The 23,604-nt window shown below is 43.2% G+C and overlaps 1 protein-coding gene across 5 annotated transcripts in view; it reads right to left on the bottom strand.

Annotated features, from left to right (window-relative positions):
* Nucleotides 1-1,359: 1,359 nt before the first annotated feature.
* lig3 (ligase III, DNA, ATP-dependent) overlaps nt 1,360-23,604 on the bottom strand; it is a 67,826-nt gene continuing 45,581 nt past the window's right edge. For all 5 annotated transcript variants that reach the window (XM_070857296.1, XM_070857292.1, XM_070857295.1 and 2 more), the window contains exons 13-21: nt 22,796-22,873; nt 16,923-17,046; nt 15,687-15,829; nt 15,485-15,559; nt 15,009-15,155; nt 14,369-14,546; nt 13,479-13,579; nt 10,150-10,224; nt 1,360-3,182 (exon numbers count right to left, since the gene is read on the bottom strand). In XM_070857296.1, coding sequence (XP_070713397.1) covers nt 2,949-3,182; nt 10,150-10,224; nt 13,479-13,579; nt 14,369-14,546; nt 15,009-15,155; nt 15,485-15,559; nt 15,687-15,829; nt 16,923-17,046; nt 22,796-22,873 — 1,155 coding nt within the window. In that variant the 3' untranslated portion in view covers nt 1,360-2,948. The remainder of the gene's footprint in view (nt 3,183-10,149; nt 10,225-13,478; nt 13,580-14,368; nt 14,547-15,008; nt 15,156-15,484; nt 15,560-15,686; nt 15,830-16,922; nt 17,047-22,795; nt 22,874-23,604) is intronic.

Genomic DNA, 23,604 nt, shown 5'->3' with positions numbered 1-23,604 from the left:
CTGAAATAGTCAGCCTTGACTTAGTGGTAATATTCTCCTCTCCAGAGTCAGAAGGTTGCGGGTTCAAACCCCACTTCAGAGACTTGGGAGATAATCTAGACTGATTCTGAGGGAGTGCAGTACTGAGCGAGTGTTGCACTGTTGGCGGTGCTGCCTCCGGATGAGACATTAAACCTCGGCCCAATTTGTCCCGTCAGGTGGACATAAAAGATCTATTTGAAGAAGGGCAGGGGATTTGGCACACTGGTTATATCCAGGCTGGCTGCAGTGTTTCTTTACATTACAATAGTGACAGCTCTTCACAGGAACATGGGAACAGGAGTAGGCCAGTTAGTCCCTTCAGCCGGTTCTGCCATTCAGTTAGATCATGGCTGATCGGCCCCTCAACTCCATTTGCTCCATACCCCTTGATACCCTTGCCCCTGAAAAATCTTCGTAGTGATCATTCCAACTGACCTGGCTTCAGAAATAATTCATTGGCTTTGAAGCCCTTTGAGATGTCTCAAGTTCATGAGAGGTGTTTTATAAATGCCAATCCTTTGATCTGGTCTCTTTCCCTCTCCCCAATGTCTGAACTTCTCTGATAAATTCTAGTTACCGCTCATCTCCCCCAAATTAGGTAAAAGTCGCAATCCACCATAAAATGCCCAAGACTAATATTTCTTAGTGTATCTGATCTCCTGTTGTTGCTCAAAACCATTAGATATGTTGTTTACCTTACGTGTCTGCTGTATTGTGTTGTTGGGTGTCTCTTTTACTTACGTCTTGTTCCCTTACCTTATCTCATGCACTCCAATCTCCACTATTCTCAGCATCTTATTATCACCGACTACCCCCTCACCTATCACTCTGTCCACTATCCCTCATGTTAATTGCACAATGAGTATTTGACCATTGGTGTTCCTCATGCCCCACCACCTCTTGCATTTTCTTCCCCTTTTCACTCCTCACTCTCTTCTTTTGTTCCTTTCTCATTCTTTTTCTCTGCCGGCCCTCGCCCTTCTTTGTCGCTTTATTATTTTTCTCCCCTCTCCATTCTCTTCCTCTCCACTCGCCTGTTGCCCCTTAGCTCCATATTCTTTCTCCTGCATCACTGTTTCCCCTTTTTCTTTCTTTCTCATCTCCTCTCCCCGCCCCCCCCCGCCACTTCACTTTTTTCCCATTTTTCTTCTTTACCACTAAGGGAGCGAAAGACTGAGCCTCTGAGGGACCCAAGTATTTCTGGGCGACGGAGAACAAAATCAAGAGTTTGCTAAGCAGGAGACATTTACCAAATTCGTTATTATTTCTTCCTCCCCCCCACCCCCCCCCCGCTTCACCCATGTTATTAAATAACTAACAACAGAGATGACAAGTTAGTGTGTTTTTTTTAAAGTAGGCTATTTACTGATGTGGCAGCACCAATTGTTCACAACATACTGATCCTTAGAACAACCCAGAAGCTGGTAAAAAGAAATTACATGAAGTCTGAAAAGTCTAAAATAAAATACATTTTGAATTTGTCAAAGTTAGTCAGTAAACACAGATGTCACCGTTGGGACACAGGAATCATTTCCATCACATGAACTCTTGAAGAGAAACCATGGTCAGGTGAGAAGAAACTGGGAAAGTTTGCACGAAATCTGAAATAATTTCTCCTCCCATATCGTATTTATATTATTGCCAAAGGAATTCATTGGGTATTTGTCAAGCTGCAAGATGGGAATGGGAGGGTTAATGGAGATTGGCAGGGAGGTGGGGGAAAACAGACAGGGGAAAAGAGAAGAGAAGAGTAGGTTTTAAAAAAAAGCAATCCAATCTGTTTGTAGTGATTTAGGAAATCTGCGATGGGCAACACAACCTGGAAAATGGTTGCGGGAACTCCAGCAGTAATCTAAACCCTCTTGTCTGTCCATTGAAGCAACTGGGTATTGCATGGGCAGGTCTTGGGTCAGGAAAAAAAATGAAACATAAAGGATAAAATTCGGGAGGAAGTGGAGAAATTATTTACCCCTCCCTAATTTTCTCCCCTCCCTCCCCTGCAGGCACCAGGATATAGTTCCAGAAGTGCTTTGTCCAAATGGCCTGTGTCCAGATGCTATTTCATTATGAGGCAGGGAAGCCACCACAACCGAGATCATCCATATCCTGATATAACACCCACAGGGGTTACTGGAAAGTGATCAGGAAGAACCCGAGTCCAGTGAGGCTGAGGCCAACTATAGTAACCCCAACTGCTGCTTGGCTGAGACTAGCTAATGCAGTACAGACCAAGGGTTCAATTATACGGCTGAATACCACATGAATTTATTCACTGAACCATCGTGCAGAGAAGAGGGAAAGATAACTTTTGTAAAGTTTCACCTGAATCTTTGTCCTCAAGTAAACCTTGTTCCAAGCTATTATTTTTTTAAAGCTTAAATGATCAAGAGGTCAGGTTATAGAGATGCATTTGTATTTTCAAAAAAGTCATTTCCAAATTGATGTATTTTAGGGGTTCTGTAGAATTTTACCACAAATAAAAGAATGCAATATTTTTGTTAGTTGTAGAAAGTTGTGATGACTCCAGAGTAAACACCAACCACTGCTCTTCAAGAAGCTGTCCTTTTCCACATTGTTCTGTAAGGTAGCATCCCACAAGGTCTGTGGATTGGAATGCACATTCCCATGGCCTCAAATACAGTGAGGTACGGCACCACACCACAGAAATCGTCAATACGTGTCAGAAACAGGAGCGTTAAAGAAAGTGAAGACACTTGCAGCACCTCTTTGCATAGGTCTTCTTACTACGCAAGTCTACAAATGCATACATGATACCAAGCACAGAATCCCAATGTGCCAATCTCATTCATTCCCACGATACAGAAGTCTTGATTACAAGTCTAAAATTTCTTGGAAAAGTAGATAAATCTCGAATGCGAGATCTTTACCCTTTTATTTCGAGTCGCTACGCCGGAGAGTGCAACTTATCAGCATGGTGGAACCAGCCTTCTTTTCTTGATGCACTCCCAGATCCAATTCACAGAGACACGTTTGGCACACGCATTATCCTTCACGTCACCGACCAGATGCGTTGCTGCAGCCAGGTCAAACTCTGCAACCAGGTCACCGTCGTATGCAATGAAGTACCGGCGGATTCTGCTGAAGTCTTGCACTGATGCAGGCAAATAAAGCTTTACGCCTGTAAATATGTCCAGAAGAGTCTGAGGAAAAAGGATCATTTAAAAAAAATGAATATGACAGGTCTCTGCTTTAATTTTTAAAAAGCGTTTGAACAATTCCTGCCCTGGTTTCAAATATCTACCATAAAATACATCTAGCTCAACTTCAATGAGCGGAGACCAGCAATTAGCAGTTAAGTCAACCAAGGGCACTAATCTGTTTGATTGAATGAGTGGATGTATGCTAGTCCGAAAGAATTATTTTTTGAGGGGAGGTTTGATATACGCATAAACCCATCCCTTGAGCCCAAGTGTCTCCACTCCAAGTTACTGAGAATTTCATATAAGTTACGTCTCTCTTTGCCAGTTGAGAAAACACAGCCCTTATCCAAATCCTGAGTGCTTAGGAGTACAAGGCTTAGGGATTCCCCCCTTCCCAATTGTGTGTATGGGGTTACTGATGGATTTTAAGCAATTAAAACAGTTTAGCTTACTAGCATTGGTAAGCTTCCCACGACACGTTCAGTTAAGACCACCTCATTGTTAAAGTATTGGCTATAGGGTTATCTGGAGCAGTGGGAAGAAGCCCACCTGCCAGTGACAACATATTTGAATGATTGTTCTGAAGCATTTCCGGTGCCTGGGCAGCTTCAGCAATACCAGGCATGACCAACATCTTTATTCAAGGGTCCCTGTTCCAGGATGACTCAGTTATTGCTGACCCCGAGAGTTTCAACTTTGACGGGTTTTGGTGTGTTTTGCCTCTAACTTGTGTAATACTTGATAACGATCAACATCGATGTGCCCTTCCCACCATTCTGTACTGGCATGTCTCCTAAGCTGTCAGCGGCACTTGTAGGGACACCCAACTGGGACTGACCGCACACACTGAGATCGCCAACCCTTTGGCCTACACCGACAGCATTTCACTTACCTTTTCGGTTTTTCTATTTTGCTCTCAACATAGAGCACTCTACAGGTGTGCTTAGATAAATATAGCAGGCTGTGGTTCAGGCGACAAGCATTTCACAAATGGAATATGCCCATCAACAATCACGGATGGGTTACTGCATTTTGTACAGTGTTTAAAGCCTTCTCAGAAGTTGGTGTTGGCATATTATCCCAAATGAGGAAGCACTTGCGTGGTTTCAATATATACAATAATTAGCAAGGGTCAGGGGTGGCAGCGTTCTGGAGTAACAACAGTCCAGCAGGTGCAAGCTCTCTAAGCGCAGTGTTGATTCCAATCCTGTGCCATAGAGCCCTTTGCCTGTGCAAAGTTATTTGTCGGTTTTGCCTGCTTTATGGTTTACTTTGAAATAGCTGCCTAGACAATGCATGTTTGGTTGATGCCATAGAAGCTAAACAGAAAAGAGCTCACTGCTGAGTCAGTATACACGCTTAAAAGGGTTGGTGTTTGATTTTCATGTTTTATTCTTAGACATGTCCCGATAACGACAATACTTTTGTTGATGTTTGCTATGGAAGAATGGTCGGTCACCCCGACAGTTCAATTCTTGGGAATAAGCTGCCTGAATACATTTGTTAAGATTCCAAGGTCTATCGAAGCTAATCTACTGGAGGAGAAACTGGAGATCTTCCTCACTTCTGCAATACAAGGAACACAGAACATAATTTTTAGGGGAAAATAAACTGTAGCTCGGGTACAGATCCTTTATGCAGCACAGAAATTGAGAGTCAGGCACCCTTTAAGGCACATGAAGTAAGTCTTTATTTCTACAGTGTAAGGATATGTAACAGAACATTGTTACGTATCCTTACACTGTTGAAATTTGGTAGATGGAGTATAATGTTGGAAAGTGCAAGGGCATGCACTTTGGCAGAAAAAAATCAAAGAGCAAGTTATTATTTAAATAGAGAAAGATTGCAAAGTGCCGCAGTACAGCGGGACCTGGGGGTACTTGTGCATGAAACACAAAAGAATAGTATGCAGCTACAGCAAGTGATCAGGAAGGCCAATGGTATTTTGGCCTTTATTGCAAAGGGGATGGAGTATAAAAGCAGGGAAGTCTTGCCACAGCTATATAAGGTATTGGTGAGGCCACACCTGGAATACTGCGTGCAGTTTTGGTTTCCATATTTATGAAAGGATATACTTGCTTTGGAGGCAGTTCAGAGAGGTTCACTAGGTTGATTCTGAGGATTAGGGGGTTGACTTATGAGGAAAGGTTGAATAGGTTGGGCCTCTACTCATTGGAATTCAGAAGAATGAGAGATGATCTTATCGAGATGCATAAGGTTATGAGGGGGCTTGGCAGGGTGGATGCAGAGAGGATGTTTCCACTGATGGGGGAGACTCGGATTAGAGGGCACGATCTTAGAATAAGGGGCCACCGATTTAAAACTGAGACGAGGAGAAATTTCTTCATCTGTGGAATTCGTTGCCTCAGAGAGCTGTGAAAGCTGGGACATTGAATAAATTTAAGACAGAAATAGACGGTTTCTTAATCGATAAGGGGTTATGGGGAGCGGGCAGGGAAGTGGAGCTGAGTCCATGATCAGATCAGCCATGATCGTATTAAATGGCGGAGCAGGCTCGAGGGGCCGTATGGCCTACTCCTGTTGCTATTTCTTATGTTCTTATGTAACAATGGAGCACTCCATAGCTTCTAGAAACTCAACGAATACAAACATAGAAAATAGAAGCAGTAGTAGGCCATTCGGCACTTCGAGCCTAAACCGCCATTCAATATGATCATGGCTGATCTTCTATCTCAACATATTCCCGCTTTTTCCCCATACCCCTTGATGCCTTTTGTTTCTAGAAATCTATTATCTCCATCTTAAACATATTCAGTGACTTGGCCTTCACAGCCTTCTGTGGTAGAGAATACCACAGGTTCACCACCCTCTGAGTGAAAACATTTCTCCTCATCTCAGTCCTAAATTTCCTACCCCGTATCTGGAGACTGTGACCCCTTGTTCTAGACTTCCCAGCCAGGGGAAATATCCTCCCCACATCCAGTCTATCCAACCCAGTCAGAATTTTATACGTTTCAATGAGATCCCCTCTCATTTTTCTAAACTCTAGTGAATACAGGCCTAGTTGACCCAATCTCTCCTCATACGACAGTCCTGCCATCCCAGGAATCAGTCTGGTGAACCTTCGCTGCACTCCCTCTATGGCAAATATATCCTTTCTAAGGTAAGGAGACCAAAACTGCACACAATACTCCAGGTGCGGTCTCACCAAGGCCCTGTATAACTGTAGTAAGACATCCTTGCTCCTGTTCTCAAATCCTCTTGCAATGAAGGCCAACATACCATTTGCCTTCCTAACTGCTTGCCGCACCTGCATGTTTGCTTTCAATGACTGGTGTACAAGGACACCCAGGTCCCTCTGTACACCGACACTTCCCAAGCCATCACCATTTAAATAATACTTTGTCCTTATGTTTTTCCTACCAAAGTGGATAACTTCACATTTATCTAAGTTATACTGCATCTGCCATGTGTTTGCCCACTCACTCAACCTATCTAAATTGCCTTGCAGCATCTTTGCATCCTCCTCACAACCCCACCTAGTTTTGTGTCGTCAGCAAACTTGGAAATATTACATTTGGTTCCCTCATCCAAATCATTTATATATATTGTGAATAGCTGGGGCCCAAGCACTGATACCAGTGGTACTCCATTAGTAACTGCTCGCCACCCCGAAAAAGACCCGTTTATTCCTACTCTCTGTTTCCTGTCAGTTAACCAATTTTCAATCCATGCCAATACATTACCCCCAATCCTACGTGCTTTAATTTTGCACACTAAACTCTTATGTGGGGCTTTATCAAAAGCCTTCTGAAAATCCAAATACACCACATCCACTGGTTCTCCCTTATCTATTCTATCAGTTACATCCTCAAAAAAACTCCAGAAGGTTTGTCAAACATGATTTTCCTTTTATAAATCCATGTTGACTTTGTTTAATCCCATTGATATTATCTAAGTGTGCCGTTATCACATCCTTTATAATAGACTCCAGCATTTTCCCCACTAACCGGTCTGCAGTTCCCCATTTTCTCTCTCCCTCCTTTTTTAAATATTGGGGTTACATTTGCCACCCTCCAATCTGCAGGAACTGTTCCATAATCTATAGAATTTTGGAAGATGACAACCAATGCATCTACTATTTCCATGGCTACCTCTTTAATACTCTGGGATGCAGCTCATCAGGCCCTGGGGATTTATCTGCCTTCATTCCCATTAGTTTCTCCAGCACTATTTTCTTACTAATAATCATTTCCTTTAATTCCTCTTCTCACTAGACCTTTGGTTCTCTAGCATTTCTGGGACGTTATTTGTGTCCTCTTGCATGGAAACAGAACCAAAGTATTTATTTAATTGTTCTGCCATTTCCTTGTTCCCATTACAAATTCTCCCATTTCTATCTGTAAAGGACCAACATTCGTCCACTAATCTTTTTCTTTTTATGTACTTGTAGAAACTTTTGCAGTCGGTTTTTATGTTCCTTGCAAGTTTACTCTCATACTCTATTTTTCCCCTCTTTATCAATCTCTTGGTCCTTTTTTGCTGAATTCTAAACTGCTCCCAATCCTCAGGCTTGTTATTTTTTCTGGCAACTTTGTATAACTCCTCTTTGGATCTAATACTATCCTTAATTTCTTTTGTTAGCCATGCTTGGGCCACTTTTCCTTTTGTGTTTTTACGCCAGAAAGGAATGTATAACTGTTGCAATTCTTGCATTCGTTCCTTAAATATTAGCCATTGCCTATCACTGAATCTTCCCAATCCATCATAGCCAATTCATTCCTCATACCATCGTAATTTCCTTTGTTTAGATTTAGGACTACTTCACTTTCCATCTTAATAAAGAATTCAATCATGTTATGGTCACTCTTCCCTGAAGGACCCCGCACAACAAGACTGTTAATTAACCCCTTCTCAAATCTAGGATAGCCTATTCCCTAGTAGGTTCCTCAACATATTGGTCTAAAAAACCATCTCGTACACACTCCAGGAATTTATCTGCCACAATATTATTACTAATTTGGTTTGGCCAGTCTATATGTAGATTAAAGTCTCCTACAATTACTGTAGTGCCCTTGCTACATGCATCTCTAATTTCCTGTTTGATGCCATCCCCTACATTACCACAACTGTTTGGAGGCCTATAGACAACTCCCACCAATGTTTTCTGCCCCTTGGTGCTCCTTAGCTTCAACCCAGACTGATTCTACATCTTGATTTTCTGAGCCAATACCCTTTCTCACTACTGCTCTGATTTCATCCTTTACTAACAATGCCACACCACCCCCTCTTCCTTTATGCCTGTCCTTCCTAAATATCGAATATCTTTGGATATTCTGTTCACAACCCTGGTCACCCTGCAACCATGTCTCCGTGATTGCAACTATATCGTATTTGTGAATGAGGAAGTGGTGCAAGTTCCTGACTTGTAGTTATTGCCACATAACTGCCACGACAGAAGCCGGAAACTCCTGTACCATAATCCCTGCCGAGCAGCAAGTTCGCAATAATCCGAATGTGAACTGATCTTTCTCAGGTCGCACCACAGCTCTGGTTCGATTTAAACACTGCAGGGCTTACAGAAATACTCCAGGAAAGATCGTACAATACCTTTATAGCAAATGACTGAGCAGAAACATTTATCACTGCCTTAATGGGTTAAAAACTCAGGCCAGTATACCACTAACCCATGCAGTCCAAAAGGTCCCGGGTTCAATTGCCAATCTCAGCGCTACTTGTAGCCTCAGTGCTCTTGAGCTGGGAGGCCAAAGATCAGCCAAGATTGCCACCTCTGATCACTAGCCAGTGACCACTACTGGATAGGAGTGAGATGTCCTTTCTGTTGAATAACCTGCCAACATTCACTGTCCAGGCCCATAAATGAAGAAACGTGACTTGAGCAAGGTACCGGAGGGTTGCCAACAACATTCCCTATAATTTGCACGGCCACAGAGCCGCACAGCTCTCTGTCAGTCCCGCGCAACCCCGGACCAGCTTTTCCTGTTAAAGTTTGTGCATGTGATTGCACCCACTGACACCTGGGAGTCCCTGGCCCAAGACTGCCTTAAGTGGAGAAAGTGCATCCGAGAGGGCGTTGAGCACCTCGAATCTCAACGCCGAGAGTATGCAGAAATCAAGCGCAGGCAGAGGAAAGAGCGTGCGGCAAACCAGTCCCACCCACCCCTTCCCTCAATGACTATCTGTCCCAACTGTGACGGGGTCTGTGGCTCTCGTATTGGACTGTTCAGCCACCAAATAACTCATTTTAAGAGTGGAAGCAAGTCTTCCTCGATTCCGAGGGACTGCCAAAGAAAAATGCTGGTGAACATTTGTTGCCGGTGGTTGTGGAACTATACTCCAGCAAGATCTTTAGGGAGAAAGAGGGAGACTGGAAAGAGGTCATTTGAAGAAACACGTACAGCTTTGATCCCCTGATTAGGTATTCTCCTTAGCCAGGAGCAGCAATTACGGTGAATGCTGGTGGAAAACCTGCAAGTAACCAATCAGGGAATCAGCCCTATAGAAACAGGAGTAGGTCATTCAGTCCCTTGAGCCTGTTCTGCCATTCAATGAGAGCATGACTAATCTGTAATCCTTTTATACCCTGGGTGTGCAAAAATCTATCAATCTCAGATTTAAAATTATTAACTGAGCTAGCATATACTGTTTTTTGTGGGAGAGAGTTCCATACTTCCAACAACCTGTGCCTGAAATTTTTTTCCCCCAACTTCTCTCTTGAATGGCCTGGCTCTGATTTCAAGCTTATGTCCCCTCGTTCTAGACTCCCCAACCGGCAGGATAAGTTTCTCTCTATGTAGCCGATTAATTCCTTTCAAAATCCTAAGGGAAAGGGAGACATTGTGGAACCACAGTGTAAGGATTGCTGAATAAAAGGCGGGGGTGGGGGGGGGGGGGTGGGGGGGGGGGGGAGAGGCGCAGCAGCATTCACGGACATCGCAAAATTTGAGCAGAACTTTTTCCTTACAAAATAATAATAATGGAGTACCTGGTTAGGAGAAGATGGCAGAGGTGGACTGGAAAGCAAAGAACCATTACTTTTTTCAGTTACGGATGATTTAATCTGTTGAGGAAAAAAAACAGACCAAGTTGAACAGGCATGAAGATATTTCCAGTTAATCTTTGTAGGGATGCAGCATGTACTTTAACCAGGTGGTGTGGTTGAGTGTAGTATGTTGATGTTCCAACTCAAATTAGTAAATGTCAGCTTTGCACCTCTGTTCCCTATCATGTGTGGAGTTCCTCATCATGCCGAGGCTGTCGGGAGAGATGGACACTCTTGCACAGGGCTGAAGAATAAGGTGTGGTTTCCTTTTACCAGAAGCAGGCAGATTAACTTAAAATCTTACTTTTCAATACCTTATCAATACTGTACTACTTGTGTTCAGTGCCTCCTTTAAATCTTCCCTCTTGTTTCTCTTCCAAAACACCATCTTGCAGAGCTACAGGGAAAGGGCAAGGGGGGAGTGGGGCTCGCTGAAGTGCTCTTGCAGAGAGCAGTCATAGGCTCCACGGGCTGAATGGCCTCCTTCCGTGCTGTAACCATTCTATGATTCTATGAAAACACTTTACTACTTACTGAAGTGAAATTAAGATCCATCACACTATCTGCTACTCAACCTAATTTTCTCTCAGGACCTTAAAACTGAGCGAAATTTTTACTCTGTCCTCCTTCCAACAATCTTTATGTTGTTAAAATCCAGGCTTGGCATCACTTAAAATACAACTTTCAGCTCTCCTTTGTCTTACTGTATTTCACTCTTTTCAATTTCGGTTTCACAATCTAAAAAACATCTGCCAACAAAAAGGCCTCAACAGGAAGGAAGAAGGAAGAAGGAAGAAGGAAGAAAAATAGAAAAAAAAAGAAAAACGTTCACATTCCCAGGATGTCTCAAAGCGCTTTACAGCCAATGAAGTACTTTTGAAGTGTAGTCACTGTTGTAATGTAGGAAGCAAGCTCAAAATGCACTCAAAGACAGCATTATGTTATTTTTACTTCCAATTTTCTCCTCGTCCTCCTCTTGTGGATGCATGGACTCATTGCTGACATAGTTTCATAGGCACCAGGCACCCTCCAATATCTTGCCCAAGTGCGAGTCTTGGCACACGTTTGGGTATAGAATGTGGTGTTGGCATCTCGGCCAAGCCAGATCCTCTCCTCACCCAAGTCCCACACGTGTGGGGTTATGGTTGGGAGTGGGAACTCTGACCAACTGCCCACCCCTCCCCAAACACAGAGACACCAAGACCAATCATAGTGCTCCTACAGCTACGGCAGGAGAGATGAACTAACTCTGTAGAGATTGAAGCAAAAACCTGGGACAGTGGCAGTATGCAGAGCTCAGTTACTCACTGGATAACCTCACTGAGTCATCGAGGGATATCTTAAAATGCACACTGTAAACAACTGGATCAAAGGGATTACACTTGGAGAGGAAAAAAATGGTGCAATGATTATGTTTTACCCGTAGATATATGTAGCCTAATTTGCTAAAACAAACAAGCATTGTACTGGCGCCATTCAACTGGTGAGCACTACACCATTATCATCGCTATTGTACTAGGAGGTCTCTCATTTGTGCTGTTTGAAATTTTTAATTCTGTCTAATTGCAGTACAAACCAGTCCTAAAAGGCACATGTTTGAATATGCGTCATTTTATGGCATTGAATGGAGTCTTCCATTTAAAGCTGATTTTCCTTCCTTCCCCATTTGGAAAGCAGTGACAGGATCGGTCCAAGTCAGCATGGATTTATGAAAGGGAAATCATACTTGACAAATCTTCTAGAATTTTTTGAGGATATAACTAGTAGAATAGACAAGGGAGAACCAGTGGTGTATTTGGACTTTCAAAAGCCTTTTGACAAGGTCCCACATGAAATTAGTATGCAAAATTAAAGCACATGATATTGGGGGTAATGTATTGACGTGGATAGAGAACTGGTTGGCAGACAGGAAGCAAAGAGTAGGAATAAACGGGTACTTTTCAGAATGGCAGGCAGTGACGAGTGGGGTCCGGCAAGGTTCTGTGCTGGGCCCTCAGCTATTTACAGTATACATTAATGATTTGGACGAAGAAATTGAATGTAATATCGCCAAGTTTGCAGATGACACTAAGCTGGGTGGCAGTGTGAGCTGAGAGGAGGATGCCAAGAGGCTGCAGGCTGACTTGGACAGGTTAGGTGAGTGGGCAAATGCAGTATAATGTGGATAAATGTGAGGTTATCCACTTTGGTGGCAAGAACAGGGAGGCAGAATATTATCTGAATGGTGACAGATTAGGAAAAGAGGAGGTGCATCGAGACCTGGGTGTCATGGTACATCAGTCACTGAAAGTTGGCATGCAGGTACAAGCAGGCAGTGAAGGAGGCAAATGGCATGTTGGCCTTCGTTGTGAGGGGATTTGAGTATAAGAGCAGGGAGGTCTTGCTGCAGTTATACAGGGCCTTGTTGAGGTCACACCTTGAATATTGTGTACAGTTTTGGTCTCCTAACCTGAAGAAGGACATTCTTGCTATTGAGGGAGTGCAGCGAAGGTTCACCAGACTGATTCCTGGGATGGCAGGACTGACATATAAAGAAAGACTGGATCGGCTAGGCTTATATTCACTGGAATTTAGAAGAATGAGAGGGGATCTCATAGAAACATAAAATTCTGACGGGATGCAGAAAGAAGGTTCCCGATGTTGGGGGAAGTCCAGAACCAGGGGTCACAGTCTAAGGATAAGAGGTAAGCCATTTAGGACCGAGATGAGGAGAAACTTCGTCACTCAGAGAATTGTGAACCTGTGGAATTCTCTACCACAGAAAGTTGTTGAGGCCAGTTTGTTAGATATATTCAAAAGATGTGGCCCTTATGGCTAAAGGGATCAAGGGATATGGAGAGAAAGCAGGAATGGGGTACTGAAGTTGCATGATCAACCATGATCATATTGAATGGTGGTGCAGGCTCGAAGGGCCGAATGGCCTACTCCTGCATGCATTTTCTATGTTTCTATGAGTCTCCCTGGGCCACACTTGATGAAAGGGATGGGATGAAAAATTCTCAAGTCCCTATCAGCACTCATTTGAAGCTGGCTGCTCGAAGGAGCAAGAGCAGCTCAAGAAAGACTGCAGCCTTTCGCTCCATAGAAAAGCACATGGTCTCCCATCAATCCTTCTGCATGACAGTACAGGGAGGATTGGTACGTTACAGTGTGGAATCACAGGCACCAACCCCTGCCCCCTCTAAGCACCAATGTACAGTCTGTAAAATTCTGTCACAAACACAATGTACAGGAGCAAACTTTACTTTTGAAGAAACAGAAATGGGTGTCACCTTCTTTCCATTCTGTTCTACTGCAGGCAATTTCCTCTTCATCCCTTTTCCTGCCGATGAATCTGAAATTTCACCTGGTGATTTTTTGGAGGTACTGTTAGCTAAAATAGTTTAAAACAGAAGCGTTAGTTTCCCTGTTAACAAACAATATATTTTACAAAACTAGTCAGAAGCCTTGTAATCAGTTTTTTCTTTCATTTACTTTATTTCTAACCAGCCCCTCACATTTCTAGTTACTGTTTCAGCCTCCCAGATTGCACTGACCATATTACAGATGGGACCCACATTGAAAATAATTAGCCGAGGTGGTCACATGATTACAGCTTCACTTTCAGCAACAAAACACCAATGCTGGCACTCGATTACTTATCTTGTCCACTGATATCTGATCAATTACACATAATTCAGCTGATTGCAAGCTCTCTGCAGATGCAGGCACCACCAGGGAATGCACCTATATTTCATTTTGCATCTTTGTATTTTATGAATACCTCAAACTTTTTGCATGCATAAAAGTTGATTTGAGTTCCCTTTGTTTTGTCACAGGTTGGATCTGATACAGGATAAATCCCTCACGCTGCCTAAAAAGGTGCCTCAACTCAAAATCAGAGTTTGTCCTGTCCCTACCACCACTCCCGATGTACTGTCGCCTATCCCTGTGGGTGCTCAGAGTGAGGTGGCAAACCAGTGCTGGACGATGCCATTTGATGCTGGAGGCCCCTACCCAACAGGAAGTAGACTGAGATTACCAGGCCTGTTTCACAAAGGCAAGAAAAGAGCTTCAGTCTAGACTGCATCCAAACACCTGTCCCACAGCTGACAGTATCCTAAACCACGAGATCATCAATCCCCAGAAAATTAAATTGCTGAACAAGCAGATATTTTCTCACCTTCTTGGCTCTTACTTTTCTTCCCAGGTGATTTTGAAGGTGCTTTTGAACCACGTGGTGTCAGTTTTGATGCCACTTCAGTGTTCCCAGATCCACCAGAGGGCCATTCATCGTCACCTTTCCCAGAAGCTGCCACAATATCCATATCAGTCTTCTCTTTAGAAACCCTGTACAGTTCCTGCAAAAACAGGTTGTGAAAGCGAAGGAGGATCATAAAAACCCTCCCCCACCGCACATTGGGCCAGCATGTCCCCTCACCCCAGGACAGCTGCCCCCCCCCACCACCACCATACAAAGGGCCAGCTCAACCCCCACCCCACTCCGCACACTGGGCCAGCTCGTCTCCTCCCCCACCGCACATTGGGCCAGCATGTCCCCTCTCCCACCGCACACTGGGCCAGCGTTTCCCCCCCACCACCCTCTGCGAGAATGGATGCAGAGGAGTAGATTGAATATGCCACAATCCATTCTTTGGATGTTAGATTTTCTTTTCATGTTTTGGGACCCTGGATGCCCAGCACGAATATACCTGAAATGTTCTAGAAAGTTCTGCTAGTTGATCGATATACACATCAACCCCCCCCCAGCTCCTTTCTAAATCACATGAGCGCAATGCGGCACAATCTGCTATGTCATTTACCTTGAGCTGAGGAAGATTGGTTGCGGTTTGCCAGTCTTTGTCATCACGGATGCGCGTACACCGCGGGAACCGTATTGAGATGCCGTCTGCAGAGTGGGCCTCCGATTTAGAGAATTCTGCTCCAGTGATTTCCCACACTGGTGCTTTCTGAAAAAGAGAGAAAGAGAAAGCAGTGACTGCTGTGTGCATTAAACATTACAATAAGATATATGAACGTCTTTTGAGAGAGCGCGGACATGCAAGAGGGGGACTTTGACAAATAATACTTTAACCAAATTGCCATACAAAATTCTCCTGAATCAGAGGACAGGGAACATCTTCATGCAGGAATAAGTCAAATCAAAAAAACATGGCCGCCACTTGGATGTGCCAAATGACTGAAAGACACCGGGGTGTCTCATCCAACACTGAAGGACCTCATTCATGTGAGGGGACTCAATGGTGATACACAATGTAGAAACAGTTTGCAACCCTACCTTTGGATCTCGGACGATAAAGTCAGGTGTGTAGTTCTTACTGACATTTAGCCAACCTGGCACTTTGCCTGGATCCTACACAAAAATAACATTTATTTAAACATATACCAAGAACCAATTTCATTTTCGTATTTTATAAAAGCTTAAATAATTCTAAAACACACATGAAAAGAACAGTGAGCAATTGGAAATGTTGCATTACCTTGCTTATTTTCACCATATCCAGTTCATTCTGTAATCGTGCCAATGTTGCATCGTCATGGCCACCTCCACACTTGGTCACTGTGCACCATTGTGAAGAATTGGGATCATAGCAGCCCATTAAGAAAATGGACATCATCCCACCTGAAACCAGACCAAGGAACCCATCAACTCCACAGAGCCGCAGTTACCCATATACCCAAGCAGAGAGCTTTTACAGGCCTGGTGGGAACACTGAACAGCGTGGCAGGCAAGGGGAAAAGCAGAAAAATCCCCATCACCTCTGTGAGGCTCCTAGAGGTGGCTGGCCAATTTCAAGATCCATTACCACTTGAACAGAACTTGTGACAAAGACTACTAAGCTATTATTTTGTCCGCATTAACTAGAATGGTGTGGTTCCCGCAATCATTGGTTAAATGAACACGCCATGCTGTGCTACTCAGCCTTCAAGACCAGGAAAGTCCCAAGTCTGAGTCCTGGCCTCTGCTGAGTATGCTGATTTTGACCAGGCAGCTGTGGTGACGTTAAAATTGGCTCCAGCTGAATCAGGGAAGGGGGAAAAAATATATAAAATCAGCCACTCGGGATTACTACTGACTGAGTGACTGAGTGACTCCTGCCAGAAAGTGCTGCGTGCATTTGTGACAGTATTGCGTTGTCGGTGATAACCCCCAGAATTGAATAACCTGCCAGCATTCATGTCTAGTATCACATGATAATGACCACTTGAGTAAAGCACCCGAGAACAGTCATTTGACCCTAGAGCGAGTCAGCACATGGTTTTGGGGAAGATGGGGTGGGGATTTTGGGGGAAGGAAAAACAAGTAAATCAGGACAGCTGGAAAAAAAAGTACCGATTGTGGTGGGGTCCAGTACGAGGGAGACATCAGATTGTCTCAAACTCACTGGGTTACAAAATAACATGAATAATAAGTGAAAAACTGCAAATCTGACACTAAATAAATGTTTGGCATTTATCCTATGGAAAGTATGACAAATTATTAATCTTAATTTTATTTTTACTTCTACTGTTCGTTCCAAAAGACTACACACTAAGCTTCTCAATGCAGCGCCCTCGGATATACAACTTCATATAGAAGGCCTTTAGTAGAAAGTGGTTTTGGTTGGTTCTGGAAGGCAGCAATGTAGACAATCTAACCATACAGCTTACAGATCTAGAGCAGATATCCGTAAAGCAGCACGCCAGTGTAAATAGCTGTAAAGTGCCACTGTTACCTTTATTCCCTTGCCCGTAGAACGCTCCCAGCACAACGAGGTCCGCAGTATCAGCCATTGCGCCTTCATTGAGATAGTCCTTCTTTACTTTCAGCCAATGACGTTTGCCGGGTTCATACAGACTCTACAGACAGAAAACAAGCTCAGTAATTGTCAGAACATTTATGTAGGATAGCTGCAAGAAAGCAAACACATTTTTAAAACTAACTTTGTTACATCAATTTAGTTCAAAACCTCTCGAATATGAAAATATATCTGCAAGTTAAGGCCCTGTAACTACAACGCTGCAACAAATGGCCGCTCAACTGGGATAGTGGAGTCCTCACTCCATTCACACTTGGGGTTTCCTGACACAGAACTTTAAAAAAGTATTGCATTTATAGAGCACCTTTCACGACCTCAGGACGTCCCAAAGCGCTTTACAGCCAATGAATTACTTTTGGAGTGTAATCACTGTTATAATGTAGAATATGCAGCAGCCAATGCACAGTAAACTCCCACAAACAGCAATGTGATAATGACCAGATAATCTGTTTTAGTGATGTTGGTTGAATATTTGCCAGGACACCTCGCCCCTGCTCCTCTTTCAAATAGCACGGAATCTTATACGTCCACCAGAGAGGGCAGACAGGACTTCAGTGTAATGTCACAATCAAAAGACGGCACCTCCGACAGTGCAGCACTCCCTCAGTACTGCACTGGAGTGTCAGCCTAGATTTTGTGCTCAAATCCCTAGAATGGGGCTTGAACCCACAGTTTTGTGACTCAGAGGGGAGAGTGCTGCCGTTAAGCTGCTTGAGAGAGACCCAGTAAAATATAAATATCGTCGGCCACCAGTCTTTACAACTCCTTGATGGGGAGGGGGAGGGGGCGGGGAGGGAGAGTGGGCTCAGGCAAGATGCTTAGAGAAGAATCGGAAGAAGCAACTGTTTAAAAAAGATCTGGCATCAGCAGCAGAATGTTTATGTTCGAGAGTGGGATTTCTTGTGGATGACAGCAAGTTTAAAGTCTATTTGTAGTGATATCTACATAGTTAGCATGTGTCCAAAAAGTGTCACACATGTAATTACCTCAAAATGTACAAAATGTGAGCAAATCAAAAGTAGCAGAAGGAAAAAGGAAAAAAAAAAGGAATTAATTCATTTTTTGTCCCCAAAACTCCCATTCATGATTAAGTGTTATTGTAAGCTTTTGAGCAATACAAATTTGAGCAATACAAATTTGGGGATTTCACAACTAGATTTCAACAGTCATGGAAATTATTTCATTACAAATTTACATTTGTGACATTTTTTGCCTTTTTGTGAAGAGTAAAGTTTCTGTGGGTTGTAAAATTATACACACACTTCCCCATTAGTGTCCATCAAATTACCTTAGATCTCACATAGCTCTTTGCCCACTGGCAGTTCCTAGAACACTTTGCTTTTCTAGAACTGTTAAATATCGAGTGGCTGTATACATTTATAGACATCTTTGAAAGCCTTGATAATTTCTAGAATGGATGTTAAGGTGCAATAGAAATGCAAGTCATTTCTTGCAGTTTTTTAAAAAATTGAAGTGGTACCAGCTGCAGACAACACTATGGTATGAGCTATCAAGGATCTTTGTCTGTGCTATCGTACACTATTTGTAATAAAACCTCCAATGTTGTAAAACCTCCAAATAAAAAAAAAATCCATGTCCCAATGATGAATAATAAATGCATCACAAACCACAATCTGATAAATACAAAGGTCCTGTAGACTTTAAATCACTCTGGTTAAAAAGAGATCCATTCAAAAGCCGCAGCCAATAAAACACTAGAACACTAGTCAAGTGGTTGGTTTGGTTCAGTTTCACTCCAGTCTGTGAAGATGCCAGATTGGTGCAAGTGTGCATTCAGCTCCAGCCATTAAAATTACAGGTGAACGGTTTACAGTCTGCTTCTGAATGGACCCCCATCCCCTGTGTGCTCCCAGACACCCCATTTCCTGAAATGCGACCAGGCCTTACACTGCCTACTCTGCTCCCAAGCCCTCGACTCTGCCTACACCCAGACCTGCCCAACTATCAACCATAGGTCCCTGCAACATTCCAATTTCTCCTTTACTTGAACACGTTTCACCACGTTGCATACAGTCTCCTTGATAAAGTGCAACATCCCCACCGACACCTGGGGGTTCCTGGCCAAAGACCGCCCTAAGTGGAGGAAGAGCATCCGGGAGGACGCTGAGCACATCGAGTCTCGTCGCCGAGAGCATACAGAAACCAAGTGCAGGTAGCGGAAAGAGCGTGCGGCAAACCAGTTCCACCCACCCTTTCCCTCAACGACTGTCTGCCCACCCGTGACAGGGACTGTAGTTCTCGTATTGGACTGTTCAGTCACCTAAGAACTCATTTTTAGAGTGGAAGCAAGTCTTCCTCGATTCCGAGGGACTACCTATGATGATGATAGCCTGTACCCTCCCATTCGTGGTACGAGTCAGTTGGGAAATGGCAGAGACATTGAACAAATATTTTGTATCGGTCTTCACGGTAGAAGACACTAAAAATATCACAATAGTGGATAATCAAGGGGCTATAGGGAGGGAGGAACTTAATACAATCACTATCACTAAAGAAGTAGTACTCGGTAAATTAATGGGATAAAGGCAGACAAGAGCCCTGAATCTGATGGCTTACATCCTAGGGTCTTAAAAGAAGTGGAGATAGTGGGTGCATTGGTTGTAATCTACCAAAATTCCCTGGATTCTGGGGAAGTCCCAGCGGATTGAAAAACCACAAATATAACACCCCTGTTTAATAAAAAAGGAGGCAGACAAAAAGCAGGAAACTATAGACCAGTTAGCCCAACAACTGGCGTTGGGAAAATGCTGGAGTCCATTATTAAGGAAGCAGTAGCGGGACATTTGGAAAAGCATAATTCAGTCAAGCAGAGTCAGCATGGTTTTATGAAAGGGAAATAATGTTTGACAAATTTGCTGGAGTTCTTTGCAGATGTAACAAGCAGGGTGGATAAGGGGGAACCAGTGGATGTGGTGTATTTGGATTTCCAGAAGGTATTCGATAATGTGCCACATAAAAGGTTACTGCACAAGATAAAAGTTTACGGGGTTGGGGATACTAAATTAGCATGGATAGAGGATTGGCTAACTAACAGAAAACAGACAGTAGGGATAAATGGGTCATTTTTCGGTTAGCAAACAGTAACTAGCGGGGTGCGGCAGGGATTGGTGCTGGGGCCTCAACTATTTACAATCTATATTAATGACTTGGATGAAGGGACCGAGTGTCATGCAGCCAAGTTTGCTGATGATACAAGATGGGTGGAAAAGAAAATTGTGAGGGGGACACAAAAAAATCTGCAAAGGGATATAGACAGGCTAAGGGAGTGGGCAAAGATTTGGCAGATGGAGTATAATGTGGGAAAATGTGAGGTTATCCACTTTGGCAGAAATAATAGAAAAGCAAATTATAATTTAAATGGAGAAAAATTGCAAAGTACTGCAGTACAGAGGGACTTGGGGGTCCTTGTGCATGAAACACAAAAAGTTAGTATGCAGGTACAGCAAGTAATCAGGAGGGCAAATGGAATGTTGGCCTTTATTGCAAGGGGAAGAGAGTATAAAAGCAGAAGTCCTGCGACAACTGTACAGGGTATTGGAGAGGCCACACCTGGAGTACTGCGTACAGTTTTGGTCTCCATATTTAAGGAAGGATATACTTACATTAGAGGCTGTTCAGAGAAGGTTCACGAGGTTGATTCTGGAGATGAGGAGGTTGACTTATGAAGATAGGTTGAGCCTATACTCATTGGAGTTCAGCAGAATGAGTGGTGATCTTATCGAAACATATGATAATGAGGGGGCTAGACAAGGTGGATGAGAGAGGATATTTCCATTCATAGGGGAAACTAAAACGAGGGGACATAGTCTTAGAATAAGGGTCGCCCATTTAAAACCAAGATGAGAAGGAATGTCTTCTCTCAGAGGGTTGTAAATCTATGGAATTCTCTGCTCCAGACAGCTGTGGACGCTGGGTCATTGAATATATTTAAGGTGGCGATAGACAGATTTTTGAGTGATAAGGGAATAAAGGGTTATGGGGAGCAGGCAGGGAAGTGGAGCTGAGTCCATGATCAGATAAGCCATGGTCTTATTAAATGGTGGAGCAGGCTCGAAGGGCCAGGTGGCCTACTCCTGGCTCCAATTTCTTATGTTCTGATGACACTTTGCTGCATTAACTGGACTTTAGCAAAGGTAATAAAATAGAAACTGACTGCATCATTAAAGAAACACCTGAGAATTGTACAGAGACACATACAATGACAGACAGGCATAGGGAAGAGAGGAAAGACTTACAGAAAGGGCGACAGTGAGAGTCAGGCACAGTGCAAAAATTGTACAGAAAGAGATAAAGAATGGCAATCAGGAAGATAGATGACCACAATGAATTAGAGTGTGAAAGAAAGGAAGAAAGAAGAAACAAAATAAATGATGATAATTTTTCTCATTGTCCCCATAACCAGTGCTCAAAGTAAAAAGGTCACCCAGTCAGGATGGGATGCATCCTAGGTTGCTGAGAGAAGCAAGAGTGGAAATAGTGCAGGTTCTGGCCACAATCTTTCAATCCTCCTTAGATATGGGAGTAGTGCCAGAGGATTGCAAATGTTACACCATGTTCAAAAAACAGGAGATGGATAAGCCTGGCAACTACAGGTCAGTCAGCCCAACGTTGATAGTGGGACAACTTTTAGAGACAATAATCCAGAACAAAATTAATTGGCATTTGGAAAAGTATGGGTTAATAAATGAACGTCAGCACGAGTTTGTTGAAGGCAAATCATGTTTCACTAACTTGATTGAGTTCGGAGATGAATTAATGGAGAGGGCTGATGAGGGTAGTGTGATTGATGTTGTGTTTCACAGACTTTCAAAAGATGTTTGATAAAGTATCACTGTTAGCAAAATTGAAGCCCATCGGATGAAAGGGCAGTAGTTGCTTGGATAGGAAACTGGCTAAGCGATAGAAAACAGAGGGTGGTGATGAGCAGCTGATTTTCAGACTGGAGGGAAGTGTGCAATCGTGTTCCCCCGTGGGTTGGTATTAGGACCACTGCCCTTTTTGATATATATTAATGACCTGGACGTTGATATACAGGGCATAATTTCAAAGTCTGCAGATGACAGGGAATTCAGAAATGTAGTAAAGTGAGGAGTAAAGCAAGGAGGTTAGCAACAGACTTTAGGAGGACATAGACAGACTGGTGAAATGGGAAGAGGTAGGGTTTAAGGAGCATCTTAAAAGGAGGGGGGAGAGAGAGAGGTAGAGGCAATTATATTTTAAAAAATACATAGTGAGTTATGATGATCTGGATTGCACTGCCTGAAAGAGGATTCAATAATGACTTCCAAAAAGGAATTGAATAAATACTTAAAGGGGGAAAGTTTGTAGGGCTATGGGGAAAGAGGAGAGTGGGACGAACTGGATAACTTTCAAAGAGCTGGCACAGACACGATGGTCTGAATAGTCTCCATCTGTTCTCAATGATTCTAAGCAATCAAATTGTCGTAAAAAGCCAACTAGTTTGCTACATGTGACTCCAGTCCCACAGTTATGTGGTCGACTCTTAACCACCGTCTGAAGTGGCCTCGCAAGACACTCAGTTGTACAAGGACAACTAGCAAAGGGCAATAAATGCCCGCCTTGCCAGTGACACCCACAACCAGAGAAGTAATATATATTTTTAAAACACTCACACAATTGACGATGCAGATACAGGCACAACTCAATTATTTTGAGATCACCGTACACCGATAGACACTCATCCAATCAGTTCCGTCCATTTACAGAAAACAGGAAAATTCTAACAACCTGTGGAGCGAATATCTCACCTTAATGTCTTTTAGTACCAGTCCTTCCAGGCCCTGTCTGATAACCCGATTGATCATTTCTCCCAGATCAGAGGCCCTCTGCGAAAACAGGATACAGGATACATTTAGAGTCAATGAAATTTATACCCATTTTATCAATTATGATTAGCTGCAGAGACGATCACTAGAGTTATTTTTCCTTACTACCTATAAATTGAAACATTTGCTTGATTTGAATTTTGTTGAAAGTGAAACTGTTCACATGGGATAACATAGGAGTTGATGGAGAATTGCTCCCAAGAATGGTGTGGTACATTGAGAGAGAAAAACTCTGATCCACTGCACCAGTCGAAAGTTTTGTTAACCAAAGGTATTAAGCGATATGGGGCAAAGGCAGAGTTAGGTCATAGATCAGCCACATCTCAGTGAATGTCAGAACAAGCAGGGGCTAAATGGCCTATTCCATGTTCCTAAGTTTGTAATTCATTTGGATCAATGTCTGAAGTCCTGGCAGAAGGCACTGACTGAGTTGTGTCAAAATTATCAGGAAAACCTAAATAGTGGTAATGTAAGAAGATGAGATAGGAAAGAGTGATGAAAGGGCACTGAATCTGCCCATCAGTGAGATCCATGTCTAGGACACACAAAGACCACAGAGCAAATTTATGAATTTGCGCTCCTGGCACAGAAGTTGCGTGACAAGGTTGCAGATTGGGAATTCAGGAAAGGACGTCATTATGGACGAGCAATCTTCTGGGACATGCGGAGCGCCCTGCCAGAATTCCCAATATGCACTCCCATCGTGCAAAGCTCTACGCTGAGTGCTAACT

This window comes from Pristiophorus japonicus, chromosome 16 (genome assembly GCF_044704955.1).
Source record: "Pristiophorus japonicus isolate sPriJap1 chromosome 16, sPriJap1.hap1, whole genome shotgun sequence".
In the NCBI taxonomy this organism is placed as follows: domain Eukaryota; kingdom Metazoa; phylum Chordata; class Chondrichthyes; family Pristiophoridae; genus Pristiophorus; species Pristiophorus japonicus.
Note: the sequence above shows the minus strand (reverse complement) of the source record. Positions and strands in the feature narration are given on the sequence as shown.